Source organism: Pollicipes pollicipes, unplaced genomic scaffold (genome assembly GCF_011947565.3).
Source record: "Pollicipes pollicipes isolate AB1234 unplaced genomic scaffold, Ppol_2.1 Scaffold_4002;HRSCAF=4701_pilon_pilon_pilon, whole genome shotgun sequence".
Lineage (NCBI taxonomy): Eukaryota > Metazoa > Arthropoda > Thecostraca > Pollicipedomorpha > Pollicipedidae > Pollicipes > Pollicipes pollicipes.
Window position 1 is genome coordinate 37,417,731 of NW_023596420.1, and position 12,997 is coordinate 37,430,727.

The following is a 12,997-nucleotide window of genomic DNA, read 5'->3' on the forward strand; positions in this document are numbered from 1 at the left end:
CTCCGCAGTCTCACGCTGGTGTGCGTTCCAGCGAAATGATTCTCGAACCAATCCGGTAAAGCCTGTGCCGTGTGTGGTGTCGCCCCGTCCTGCTGCAGCAAATCCTTGTAAGCTCAGTTTTTATATCTAGGTACATCGTGACAGCGTACTCAAAATGCTCTATGGGCTCTCGTCCGTACGTATCAGAGCGCGCTATTATAAATAAAACTGTTCCCTTCTACTCCTCGAGCCATTTTCAATGAACCATGAAAAAACACTTCCACAATGGAACCCAGATGAGTGCAATTTTTCGGCGCATTACCCACAATTCTAAGCTTTTCACAAAATACAGTTGCTCACCGCCTTGCGTTGGGAAGTCACTCTCCAGCAGGAAACGATGTTTGGCATCGGCGACATGAATTAAAGTGGTGGGAATCTGGAGAGAGATCATGTTTCGGGGGCAGGCAGGTTACCCCTATCGACTCAGCTCCCAAACCGATTTCATTTAGTGACAACCCTGGAGGCAAGATGTGACCGCCACTCCAGCATGTGCTAGGATGATCTGTTCATCATGACTATATTTTTTCATTTAGCTAACAAAATATTAGAGGGACGAAGTCATACAAACATGCACATGAGCGACGTGGCTATATTGGCACAAAATGTGGCAGACATATTCTGAATGAATATGTTGATGCTTCAAAAGTTTAAGTCGGTCGGCGATTTTTCTGCGGACATTAAGTTCCCTGAATCTTAGTTCGACCTTGAAGGGTAACAGTGAGAGGCCAGGACTTTTGACGAATGCTATTTCATGCGCTGATGAAAAGATTGATGCTTGAAAAGCTGAAATCGGCCAGTAGTTTTTTGGTAATAGGAAGTTCCCCGTGCTTTGGCCTTACTTTTGCCTTCTTTTATTTGAAATTGACGTTGAAGTGCACTTAACATGCAACGTTACAAAATCAATATTTAGCCATGTTTTTTATTTTGAGTGATGCACAAAAAATGTTTTACTCGTATGTCAAACGGCATTTAAGGTGTTAACTCTAGATTTTGTTCTTCAACGGCAAAATCACTCAAGTGGATTACAAGATTTCACGGGCCCCAACTGAGCCCTTCATCTAGGGTTCAGACGAAATTCACGGCATGAAAATGGTGCTAATTCCACTACACCAGTAAATACTTACACGCCAAGCTGACAATTCCCAATGCAAGCGAACATGATAAACGTTGTAGATACTTAAGTGCAACATTGGATACAATGAAGGCAAGTTGCAGCATCAAAACACATTCTGCAATTTTAGCAACACAGAAGCTTTTCGCAGAGGAGGAAAACGAGCATAAGATAACCGTTCCTAACATGAGCCTGAAGTAGCACCTGTAAGGTAGACAAAACAGAACGTTGCAAAACCCGACCTTTGGGAAAGCACCACGGCAATTCATTCTGGCGTACAGGATGAAATACAGTTTTGTGCAATGCATTGGCTCGGAAATTATGTTAAACCTTAACTCAGAGATATCAAGTGGCGTGTTGGTTAATAAGGCGTAACATTAATTAGACCTCTTTTTACAGACCTCATAGTTTTGGTAAGCGGCCAAAATTCTGGTCGCTGGCGAGTAATGGGCTAGGCTGTGTTTTTAGTTTACCCCCGAATCCTGAGCAACACGCCGGACACATAACATGTTACATTCCGCCGAAAATCAGACGTCATGAATTTAAAGTAATGATATCTCCATCTTACCACTGACGAGCATGACCTCTAAGTTATAACGTAACACTATCACACCCTACAATGAAAATTGGAAGCGCACCTCTTCTGCCATGGTAAAGTTCCGTGACCGTCAACGCGATGATTCGTTACACATTGATATGGACAACACGGAAGGTGACGTCACCGGCAGTCGATGTTACCATGGCAACCATTAGGTGCATTGATCGAGCAGTGAAGGTTGCGCCCGGGTCTCCTATTTTGGTGACACTGCGGCTGCCGGAGTCGCGGGCGGCCCACACAGTCACGGGAAGTCGCCCCCATGGCGCCCAAAGTTGCCCTCTCCTCCTATCCGGGAGGAGGTCCGAACTCGCCCGTTCGGGCGACCAAACGACACGCATTTGAACTGTCTGGGTCAGAAATAAAGCCGCAGACTTTTGTCGACACACCAGCCATGTGTTGTGTGGAGATGAACAAATCGATTCTCGAGCGAAGAACTGACACATACAGGGCAAAGTCTGGAAATGATTTCTTTCGGTTACATCGACTCGTGAGCCTATCACATGGCAAGCCACGTGACGCAAAAGAAGCTTCCGCGTCACAGTCGCATGAGACGTCATGACGAATGTAGGTTTGACTTATGGCGACGCGAGATCGCGGTTTCGGAACTCTGTCATCCAGGCGCTTGTATTGATTTGCCCGCTCCAACAGCTCCATGGAAATCGGAAACAATAATGAGCACATAGCTGTTAAATTTGCCGTTAATAACGAACCTCAGTCTAAAGACTGAGCGGCATTTGGTGCCTGACCATCTACTAGGGCCCGTCAGTTTTTACTTTAGTTTGTACACCCGTAACTGTTTTCCTGCCAGCGAAATCTGTAGCACTAATATCTACATTATCCTAAGAGATCCAACAATTGTAAAGCAACATTTCGGTCGCTGGGATCTAACATGACATCAGGGCACATCGTTATCCAGCTCAGCCAGGCATTCCCTGGCTGGCATTCTCTGGCATTTCTCTTTCGCCTTTGGGTTTTGTGCATGCTCGTTCATCACCAATGAAGAAGTAGGTAGATGCCTGGCTACATGGAAATAAGCCTATCACGTGAATATTATCCATGTGATGTAGTTTATATATAAGTATATGAGTTATGCTTCGACCATGTGAGTTGCGTTGGTCACATGTTATATTTTGGGGGGTGGGGTGGGTGGGGGGACTTATTCCGTGTGCTGCTAAGATAAAACATACGGTTCTTCCACTGGAGGGAGTTGCATACTTCTTCCTTTTACTATCACCTGAGAAAAGCCCCCCCCCCCCTCAGAATGCGTATCATCTGAATGTGGGTTAAACTGTTCCTCTTGTGATGGCTAAAATCAGGGATAATGTAGGCTAGCAAAAACTAGTCGTATGATGACGAGCACCGAGTGTGCAGCTCAAGAAGGATAAACAATTCCCGGGAAATCACTACTATAGAAATTTTTGCCCCGTCAATCGATCATAAAATGGAGGCTTCACAGCATGAGTCGGATCTCCGCGGCGTCATATGCCAAATCAAGCGTCTCTAAGTAAGTAGCAACGCACATTGGTGTATGAGTTATCACTTAAATTTCTATGCATATGTAGCTCTCTGACTTTAACGTCTAGGTAAACATTTTTTTCTGGTGAGGTGGCAAGTTGGTTAACCACCACTGAATGAGCACTGTGCCAATTTCTAAACCAATACCAACTCAACAGAGCCATCCTACCAGCTATGTTCCGTGGCACCATGGAAATCTCGATCGCTTTTGGTTCGGTCAGATTAGTCCACAACATGATAGAATGCTGTTTGTGGCGTCGTGTCATGGGGCTGAACGCATTGCAATTACTGGCCCAACACGCGCTGCATGACCCCTGCATGTCACCCCCAAAGGTGTAATGGAGTCGGGCATACAAAATCCTTTACTGAGGACTGGTTTGGGTAACAAGACCCATCTCTGCCCGGCTCACAGCCGGGTAGGGCGTGACTCCCTCCCAGCACACCGCCGGGTGTGGCGTGACGCCTTGCTCGGCACACCGCCGGGTGTAGCGTGACTCCTTCCCAGCACACCGCCGGGTATGGCGTGACTCCTTGCTCAGCACACGGCCGGACCGCTGGGTATGGCGTGACTCCTCGCTCAGCACACCGACGGGTATGGCGTGACTCCCTCCCAGCACACCCGCCTATGGCGTGACTCCCTCCCAGCACTGCCGGGTATGGCGAGACTCCTTCCCAGCACACCGCCGGGTGTGGCGTGACTCCCTGCCCAGCACGCCGCCGGTCACCAGCGGACGGTCGGGCATGGCGTGTCAGGGGGCTGGCGGCGCCGGAACTGCGCCCGGTTCGGACCGTGATTTATCTCGGCCGCCCGGGGCGGGCCGCTGGAGCCGGCCGTCGGAACTTGTCCCGGTCACGCTAGCCGCCCGGCGGCCAGCTGCCAGGCCGGCGGCGGCGGCCAGCGGCGGCAGGCCCACTGCCGGGTATGTCGTCTACACGGCATTGAGCCGGCCGGCTGCTGCCTGTGATGGCTTTTACATCAGTCTTAATACTTCAGTAGACGAGCCACGGAACGCTGGCCAACGCTCAGACGCGGCCTTGAGGGTGAAGATGATCGCTGCTTGTACGCCACAGTGGCTGTGAGTTATCAGCTGTTTTCCAGGATGTGTTATGACCTCAGAGCTAGGCGAAACACGATCCAATGCGAACACGGGCGATGACGTGACATGCGGATCAGTGGGCTCCGGTCCATGCGGATGCTTTGGGGCTGAGCTACGCCTGCTTTTTCATATAACATCGACCGCAGCTGTTGTTAATGTGTGGCAGTGACGCTTGCCGCGAAGAAATCATAATTAAATTTAGCAAGCAGAAATTTATCATTCAGCGCACAATTGCATGCAATTGACCACGTTCCTCGTCTCAACCTGGGACAGGGTACTACCTCAAATTTCATTGCAAAGTCAGATAATAAAGAAATAGATCCAACACCTGTTCGGCTGATCCAGTTTTCAAGATCAGGTGGACTTTGCAATTACAAAAACGCTTCGACCCCAACAACAGAGACGACGGAAGTATCACGGCTTCTGCACCGGTTCCTGCTGCCCAAGGCGTCGCTGTCTTATGGCCTAACGAGACGCGACAACGCTAGCAGCGCTATGAAGCGCTGAAATCCCACCGCCACCTTCTATTAACACGCGCTCGGGTGGGGGTCAAATTGACCCCCAAGGGTTTTTCCGGAATGGTTTCCGAACGGCGCGGCGTAGCCGCGCCAAAATTTGAAGATGAAGAGCTGTAACAACTAAACAGCCGGTCGTCTGGCATCAACAGTTTATATGTTCTATGTAAGGTCGCCGGCTTATGGCAGGTCAAAGTCAGGCCACGGTTTCAGCAAATGCAATTTCTAGGGAATCGCTCAATCTGATCCAACAAGGGAGTGTTAAACGGAGCCATACATCTCTAAGATACTTTCTTAGGCAACAAAACAGTTGAATGAACAAATTACAGTGGCCTAGGGTCAGATATGAGGTCGGACCAAGGTCAAAAGCAATCAGTTTCATCACTGTAGGGCTTGCTGTATGAGGGAATTTTTGGCGCTCATTTCGAATTTATTGATAACAGGCACCGCATTATACACCTTCCATGGACTTCTTAGAGGTCAGGAGAAGTCACTGGTCGCGATAGACCACACTTAAAATGTCCCAGGTCAACGTGTTGTTTTATGAACATACTGCCTAGCGTAATCTTTGCCGCTTACTCAAATGCAAAACTCAAAGCAGTCTCGTATGATTTTGATCACCATGCCTTCAAAAGGTCAAACAGGGTCACTGACCTTGAATGGGCATGTGACTTTTTCCTTAGAACTGTTATCTAGGCTCTAGGGGATCTTTGGAGACCAACCTGGAGTTTGACCTTGTTTGACCTTATTTGACCAAAACGTCATAACCTAAGAACCTCATACTTTGACCCAAGTAATTTCACGTACAGGTCAACACACCCTGTGAATTTAGTATCTCTAGCTTCCTTAGTTTCTGAGATCTGAGGAAGTTCAAGTTGACCTCCACCCATGCGAAGGGTATCCAACCGGCCACCCGGGCGCGCGTCAAAGCCAATGCACTTGGTACATACGCTAGCCTGATTCATCAGTAGCTGCCGAAAAGAGATGCTGTGTAAACTGAGAGCTCATAACGTGGTTGTATATACATTTGCGTGACCAAAAATAATCCCATGTCCTTCCTAAGCTTTTTGATGTTTGAGCGCCAGGAGTTCTTAAACTTGTGTGACAGAGCGGTCAATAATACGCACGTGAAGCCTAGTCCTGTGCTTAGAAAGGTAATGCGGAAAACCATTTAGATTATGTCGTTGCTTTCTGAGCATTATTGACCATATGGATGTGAGCAGGGCGTTCTTGACGTGGGTGCACCTATCCCGACACCCTGGTATGAACAATGGAACTCATTTGAAATGAGTTGGTTTATGCTAGCATACCGGTCTAGAGACAGAGAAGCCGTGGCTAATGTTACAGATACGGACATCTGCACTGGCTGATGAGACCGCCCTTGTATACATTATGGCCACGCCACGACGGCATGTCCGGAACAGCAAACACGGCCATCACTGACGGCAGTGAGCCGCGCTGGGTTTGGGGCGCCGCAGCACCGAGCCCGCGAGCTGGCCCTCGTGCAGCTGCAGCTTGCAGTGCCGTACTTTTTTTTTACAATACCGTACTTTTAGAATTAATCAGTGCAAGCCAGCGTCCACTATTTTGTTCGAATCAAGAGGTCAAAATACCGCAGTGATGGAGTGGTTCCGCTGAAACATGATCCTGAGTGTTCGAAAGTCCCGCGAAGCTGAGCACAAGTCCGAGTCTGGGTCTGCGTCCGAGTCTTCCACATTCTCACATAACCAAACAAACAAAGATGTTAATTTAGGGCAAGGCTTAATATCACACACCGTCCTATACGGCACAAAGATGAGGGACACAATTTCGTAGTGGGCGGCTGCATATCGCCGATCATATAACTTCTGGTAATAACTTAAAGGAGCCTCCACATTACTTTAATCTAGAAATCGAGCAGGAATGTTTTGTCGAGTCGGATCGGGAATTGCCGTCAACATCATGTGCCAATGCCTCTATAAAGTTTGAATGGACGGATCTAAGTCTTCGCACTAGAGCCCAGGCCAATAAACCGTCACCGAACACGACAGAGCTTACCAAAAAACGACCAAAATAACTTTGACTTACTACCTCACGCGATCCAATGTTGCCGCAAAGACCAGGGCATACCCCAGCACCAAGGTCTTTCTTTTAAAACATGTGCTTTGTTTGCACATCTGTACCAATGTTTTAGTGTTCCATCGTTGAATGTTCCGTAAGAGCGCAACCTTAATTCAAGTACCATGCTTTATACAGTTTAATGCGACTTCCAGTCCTGAGCTCGGATTCGTGTCCAAGTTCAATTCTTAGTGTACTAATTTCGAGGACAGTGAACCGGTGAAACGTAGCATGCATTTGCTTTACGTCTCCAGCAAGGCTCCGTGTCATGCAAGGAGTATGGTTTGTTTATCGTTGGTTCCTATTTTTCAGAAAAAACTAATATGACATTTAACACAGGATGGGATTCGTTCGTAAAGCAAATCGGTTCACTTTCACCTCCATTCAATTCAGTCATAGTCCTGAAGCGCCCGAGCTCGAACCCAAGTGCGACTGGACTTGATCCCTGCCTGGCACTATACCCAGCTTCCCAGCAGGGGATCACGGGGCTGATGGCTCCATCAGCACCTCCTACATGGTGTATCAAAACATAGGTACCCAAGGTGCAATTTTCTAACATTGGTTGGAAGGCTGGACCAATAAAATTGTCATCACCTGCCCCAAGACTCCGGCTTCGTCCTGGATTTTGACTTCTGTGATTTGCGACCCTACTGTCAAGATTAAAAGAGAAAATGCCTTAGAATCGTTTAGTTCAAAAACTGTTTTGGTATTGTGGAAAACGCTTCCCCCTTTGGTGCTGATGTGATAGTGAAGATGATATGAAGATCATATCGATGGGGACGCATTTAAATAAGTTTAAATTAAGTTACCAGCAGTCCAGACACTTCCTAAATTTCATATGCGCAGTATTCTCACTTTTCTCAAATGCATTGGGAGACTTGGACGAGCACTAAGGGAGGGGGGGGGGGGGGCGCTTAAGTCAGCAATGGGGAGCTCAGCCCCTCCCCGAAAGTACATAAAAACATATTTCGAGGTTCTTGCCTCAAGGCTGACTTGATCGTGCTTTTGCCGAAACGTATTGGCGATCCAAAGCCTATTGTCAATATGTAGCATCTGGGAGACAGACATTTCAGCTCTCAGAACGCCGGTCCGCAAATTACCAGGCAACATGATGCAAGCCCAAAACATCATTTCAAATCCAATATCACTCCTCCCACCTATAGACGAAGCACAAAGTAGCGTTTACTATCTTGTACGCTAGATGTCGCGCAGTCCGACAGACCACACGGAGTTTCATGTTGTGCTGCGGCAGTCACGGTCGCCTCGCTGGTGGGTGTGTGTGGTGCAAGTGGTAACACCGTTCGTGATTGTGTCGCGAAAGGGTGCCCACTGGGAAAACGTATATGCATTCGTACCTATCAGCATGGCGTCATCTGACGTGCTCAGTGGCATGGAAATCAAACCGGAGCTGCAGGAGGTTGAAATAGAATCGATTCCTGTGGAGATGCCGGTGGACTCAGTGGAAGGTACCCAAATGATCGCCTTTCAATCTTTGCACGAGCCTGGAGCGAAGAAATAATTCTGCAGACACAGGAAGAGATTGTTGGGGACGGCGCAGACGACATAAACTACGATATACCGGTGCCAACAGAAGCAGAACTTGATCTTGACTATGGCACCAACTTTTCGAAGAGAAGCTTGAGCGCTCGTCGGCGACAGACTGCTTTAAAAGCAGCACGATGTAAAAATGATTATACTTATGCGGAGGGATCGTCAAGAAATGGGAGCAGAAACAAGTTAAGATCAAAACACTGGAGGGTGATTCAGTGTGACGATGTGGTCTTCTGGCGCCGATTACGGTAAGCCTTCGTGTGTTCTTTGTCCATACGTCGACGCTGTGGACTCGAAACGTTTCAATCGATTCCAGTACTCCCTCTAAGCCTTGCAGGCAATCTGTGTTGCCCCTGGATCTAAGCTTAATTTGGTTTGTTTATATTTTGGTCGGCCATATACAATCAACCCATGGGCGCAGCCATATTCAAAGGCAACATGGCCGAAAACCATCATGGCGGCCACCATGCGTCGCGGCCGCCATTACTACCATCACGACGGGTGCCAGTCGGTCTTTCACGCTCTTCGTGGTTATGTATCCTTGTTGGGTATGTTTTTTCCTATTTGGCCCAAAATGTATCAAGATTTAAACAAAGGACTGATGGCTTTGCATCCATGCGCTAGCCGTCACATATTTGTCCGCCGCGTGGGTACTTTGCACGTATTTTCTAGAGCTGGGCAAAAAAGACTCGCCTTTGCTTGTGGTGTCGAAAGATGTAAGATTGCCGTGTTCTTAGTGCTTAATGAATATTTCTCGTAATATTTGGGACATTTTTGCATTCAAAACGTTGTTCGACCTTGAACTGGTTGCCAGGATTGCCAAGCTCTCAGAACTTGTTGCGGTTAAATTTTCCCAGCCATGCGCATGCGCAGGACACCACCGCGTATTGACCTTGGTGGTGGTTCGCCGCCTGGCCGCCAAACCGTGAACTATGCCGTCGCACTGCCACCTAGTGTACCAAATGTAAGTATTTGTTCGCGGATCATGCGTTAGGTGATGTTAATCAGTTGTGGTGCATGTTTGTTGTTGAATTAGTGCTGCGTGCTGTGCTCTCCAGGTCCTGGTGCTGTGCTCCTGCTGTGGGGCAACGCCTGACCGTGGAGCCTGACTCTGACTACCCATCTGACCAGTGCGTGTTGGTTGCCACCAGATGAATGTTCGAGAGACCCGCTGTCAGTGGATGATGCCAGTACCCCAGAGCCCGACCCCGACTACACCGAGTACATGATGGGCAAGAAGATCCCGGCTGAGGGCATCCCGGGGCTAGATCTATCCGACCCCAAGCAGCTGGCCGAATTCGCGCGCATTAAGCCCAAGAAGCAGACAGACGATGCGCCGCGCACCATTGCCTGTCCACACAAGGTGAGTTCAATACTGAGCAATCCACATGTGGTGAGGTCAATGCCTGGTTGTCCAGACAAGGTTGTGTGTCCTGCATGGCCCCTCATGGACCAGGTGGGATAGTGGAGGGGGCTCAGCAAAGGTCATTGGAGATGCCAGCCATACATAGACTGCAAAGGTAAGTGGCATACACTAGCTATATTAAGTATCTGTATCTTGTCACATTGGTGTGGTATATCTCTTCCTTTACTGACTGATTTTCAAAACATTGACTGAAAAATGAGAGTTAAAAGGGAGTCGATTCCCCCAGCACCAATCTTGAGAGGAAATGCCAAAGCTCGATGTTGTACAGGGGCTGAAGTCAGTCCTTGACCATTTGCATAGACTACATGTACTTTTCACCTGTCCACACAAGGCTGCCCAAATGCATGTGGTACTGTTGACCCCTGAAGGCTCTAAGGTCAGCGGTTAGCGTCAGAGGTCAGAGGTCACCGGTTAGAGGCCCCTCGCTCGCCGCCCACGTCTGGCAGGCCGACGCTGACCGGCAGCTGTGCCGCAGGGCTGCTCCAAGATGTTCCGCGACAACTCGGCCATGCGGAAGCACCTGCACACGCACGGACCGCGTGTGCATGTGTGCGCCGAGTGTGGCAAGGCGTTCGTCGAGAGCTCCAAACTGAAGCGGCACCAGCTGGTGCACACCGGGGAGAAGCCGTTCCAGGTGAGCTGGCGCCCGCCACCCGGGACGTCCGGGCGGGGCTGGCGCTCGGTCGGCTGCTCGGGGAATGGGCTTCGGACGGCATTGGGCTGTAGAAAATAGACGCTGTTCTAACGTGAGGTATGGTGTTAGAGACGCGGGGTTTTTGTCGAGGCGTACGACTGTCGTAAGTCAAAGTAGTTCGGTCAGATCCGCGTTTGTTCTCTGGATATCGTGCAATTTAACATACGAAAATGTGCTGAACTTTGGCACGTGACATGCGGCCATTACGCGCCGCGACCGACGCCCCGTGGTGCCCGCCCTGCAGTGTACATTCGAAGGCTGTGGAAAGCGATTCTCGCTGGACTTCAACCTGCGGACCCATGTGCGCATCCACACTGGCGACCGGCCGTATGTGTGCCCGTTCGATGGGTGCAGCAAGAAGTTCGCCCAGTCCACCAACCTCAAGTCGCACATACTCACCCACGCCAAGGCCAAGTGAGTGGGTGGCAGATGGGACAGGGGTGCGGCCGGACGACGTCCTGCGGATGTCGTCCCGCGCGGGAGGTGGCTGCAAATTCGTTTGATGAAGTGTCGTGTTTGAAGGTTAATAGCATGTGTGGTGGTTGCCGCTGGAGGATTGGGGGATGTGCCACCGAGTCGCAATGTTCTGAAATAGGTTTTGTTCTCTAGGTTTGCCCATAGACTGCACTTTTCCCTTTCCAAACGTCACTTTTACGTCAGGTTGTCCCCGCCAGATTCCATCTTGGTGCCTCCATCCTGGATGTGCCCCCAATGTCAGTGACTTGACTAACCTATGATAGCATGTAAAGCCTTATGATCTACACTAACATACAATGGTAGTTTTGCTTGAAGATGAATGAGCAGGTTGTCTATGCTGGCAAACAAAGTTCTTCCCAGTTACGTGGAAATTAAAGTGCCAACATTGACTCCCTGTGTGTGCATTGTTTTCCTCCCTGTTAATAGGGAGAACCCCTATTTTTGCCTCATTGTGGCTTCAGATATGTATAACAGTTGGATAATTGAAGCTTTGTTAACATGTAATTTCCGGTAACGGCCTTGCGAATGCGCTCTGTTATATGGGTTGTCGAATTGCAGCGGAAGAAACAACCCGAACCGGCAAAACATGGATCCGATGGCACATATGTCGGACATGGACGACTCCACGCAGTACGTCCAGGTGGAGGTCACCAACCTGGTGTACAGCGAGTGAAGTCGAGCCTTCCGCTCGCGTCGACAGATGGCTCGCCAGTCGGACCGAGCTGTGCCAGCGCCGGCGCGGAGTCTGTGCTGGTCCCAGTGTCTCCGTGTCGTCCGGCGGCCCAGCAGCTTCACCGGCCTTACTCGTGTACAATGACGCGGCGTGTGGGCACCGGTTGCGGCGCCGGCGGTCGGAACGTCTCGCGAGAGCTGCTCGCCGCGTGGTGTCACGCCGTGCGCCGGCGCGTGTGCGTGACCGCGTTTTGGACCAGTCGTCTGCGTGCTCACCCCATCCGCTGAGTGTGTGCATATGCGTGTGCGTGGCTGCGTGCGCGCGCGTTTTGTTCGTTTTGTTCTCATCCGTGCTGGCCCGATGCCAGTCCGCAGGCGGGGCCATTCCAGTGATGTGGGGCTGGGTGGCGGTCCGCGGCGTCAGGCATGACGGCGTGCTCGCCGGGCCCGAGTCCGCCGCCGCCGCCGCCGCCGGCGCCGCTGCGGGCGCCGGCCGAGCTCGAGCGGCAGTGATAGCCGCGCGCGCGCCCCCGATCTCGCCTGAGCGCCGTCGCGGCGCATGCGCAGTGGAGCCCGACCGGAGACCGCACGCGCAGCGTACAAAGCTAGCGGGGCGGCCAGCGCAGCTGTGGGGATGCCCGCGCGGGAGCGAGTGGTGCCGTGTGTGGCGAACGGTCGACTTTCAGTGATATGTTCTGTAACAGGACGCCTGTGAAGTGCTGTACATTGTACAATATAGCGCCAAACCCGTGCTCGCTCCTCGCAGTCGTCGACGGCGTCACGCCACGTGACGGGTCGTTGTGCCGAGCACGCGGGCTGCCAGCGGCCGGGTCTGAGCTCAGTGGCCGGCCGTGTTTGAGGTGGCGCTTGCCCCCCCCCCCCCCCCCCCCCCCCCCCACCCCCACCCCCGACGGCAGTGGTCCTTCCTGCTGCTGTCCGGCTATCGCCACAGGGACCAGCGGGAAGGCGTGTTGACCGTCGCCGAGATCGGGGCGGAGGCCGGACAACAGCCCGTCGCCGAGATCGAGGCAGATGCCGGACAACAGACCGTCGCCGAGGTCGGGGCAGAGGCCTGACAACAGACCGTCGCCGAGATCGGGGCAGATGCCGGACAACAGACCGTCGCCGAGGTCGGGGCAGAGGCCGGACAACAGTTGGCTGTCCCGAGATCCCAGCTGATCGTCAGCGACGGGCGTGGCCCTCTC

General features: G+C 51.1%; 1 protein-coding gene across 1 annotated transcript; it reads left to right on the top strand.

Moving 5' to 3' along the window:
• Positions 1-9,550: 9,550 nt before the first annotated feature.
• Positions 9,551-12,633, top strand: LOC119093150 (transcriptional repressor protein YY1). The gene is made up of 4 exons (XM_037216051.1): positions 9,551-9,886; positions 10,425-10,583; positions 10,888-11,057; positions 11,679-12,633. The coding sequence occupies exons 1-4, from the start codon at positions 9,749-9,751 to the stop codon at positions 11,791-11,793; spliced, it is 582 nt and encodes a 193-aa protein (XP_037071946.1). The 5' UTR covers positions 9,551-9,748; the 3' UTR covers positions 11,794-12,633.
• The last annotated feature ends 364 nt before the right edge of the window (positions 12,634-12,997 follow it).

Excerpts from the sequence above, each read along its gene's own strand:
- LOC119093150 (XM_037216051.1), top strand. The coding sequence starts at position 9,749 with ATGATGGGCAAGAAGATCCCGGCTGAGGGCATCCCGGGGCTAGATCTA. Across the intron at positions 9,887-10,424 it reads CCATTGCCTGTCCACACAAG|GGCTGCTCCAAGATGTTCCG; the intron begins GTGAGTTCAATA and ends GCTGTGCCGCAG. Across the intron at positions 11,058-11,678 it reads CTCACCCACGCCAAGGCCAA|CGGAAGAAACAACCCGAACC; the intron begins GTGAGTGGGTGG and ends GTCGAATTGCAG.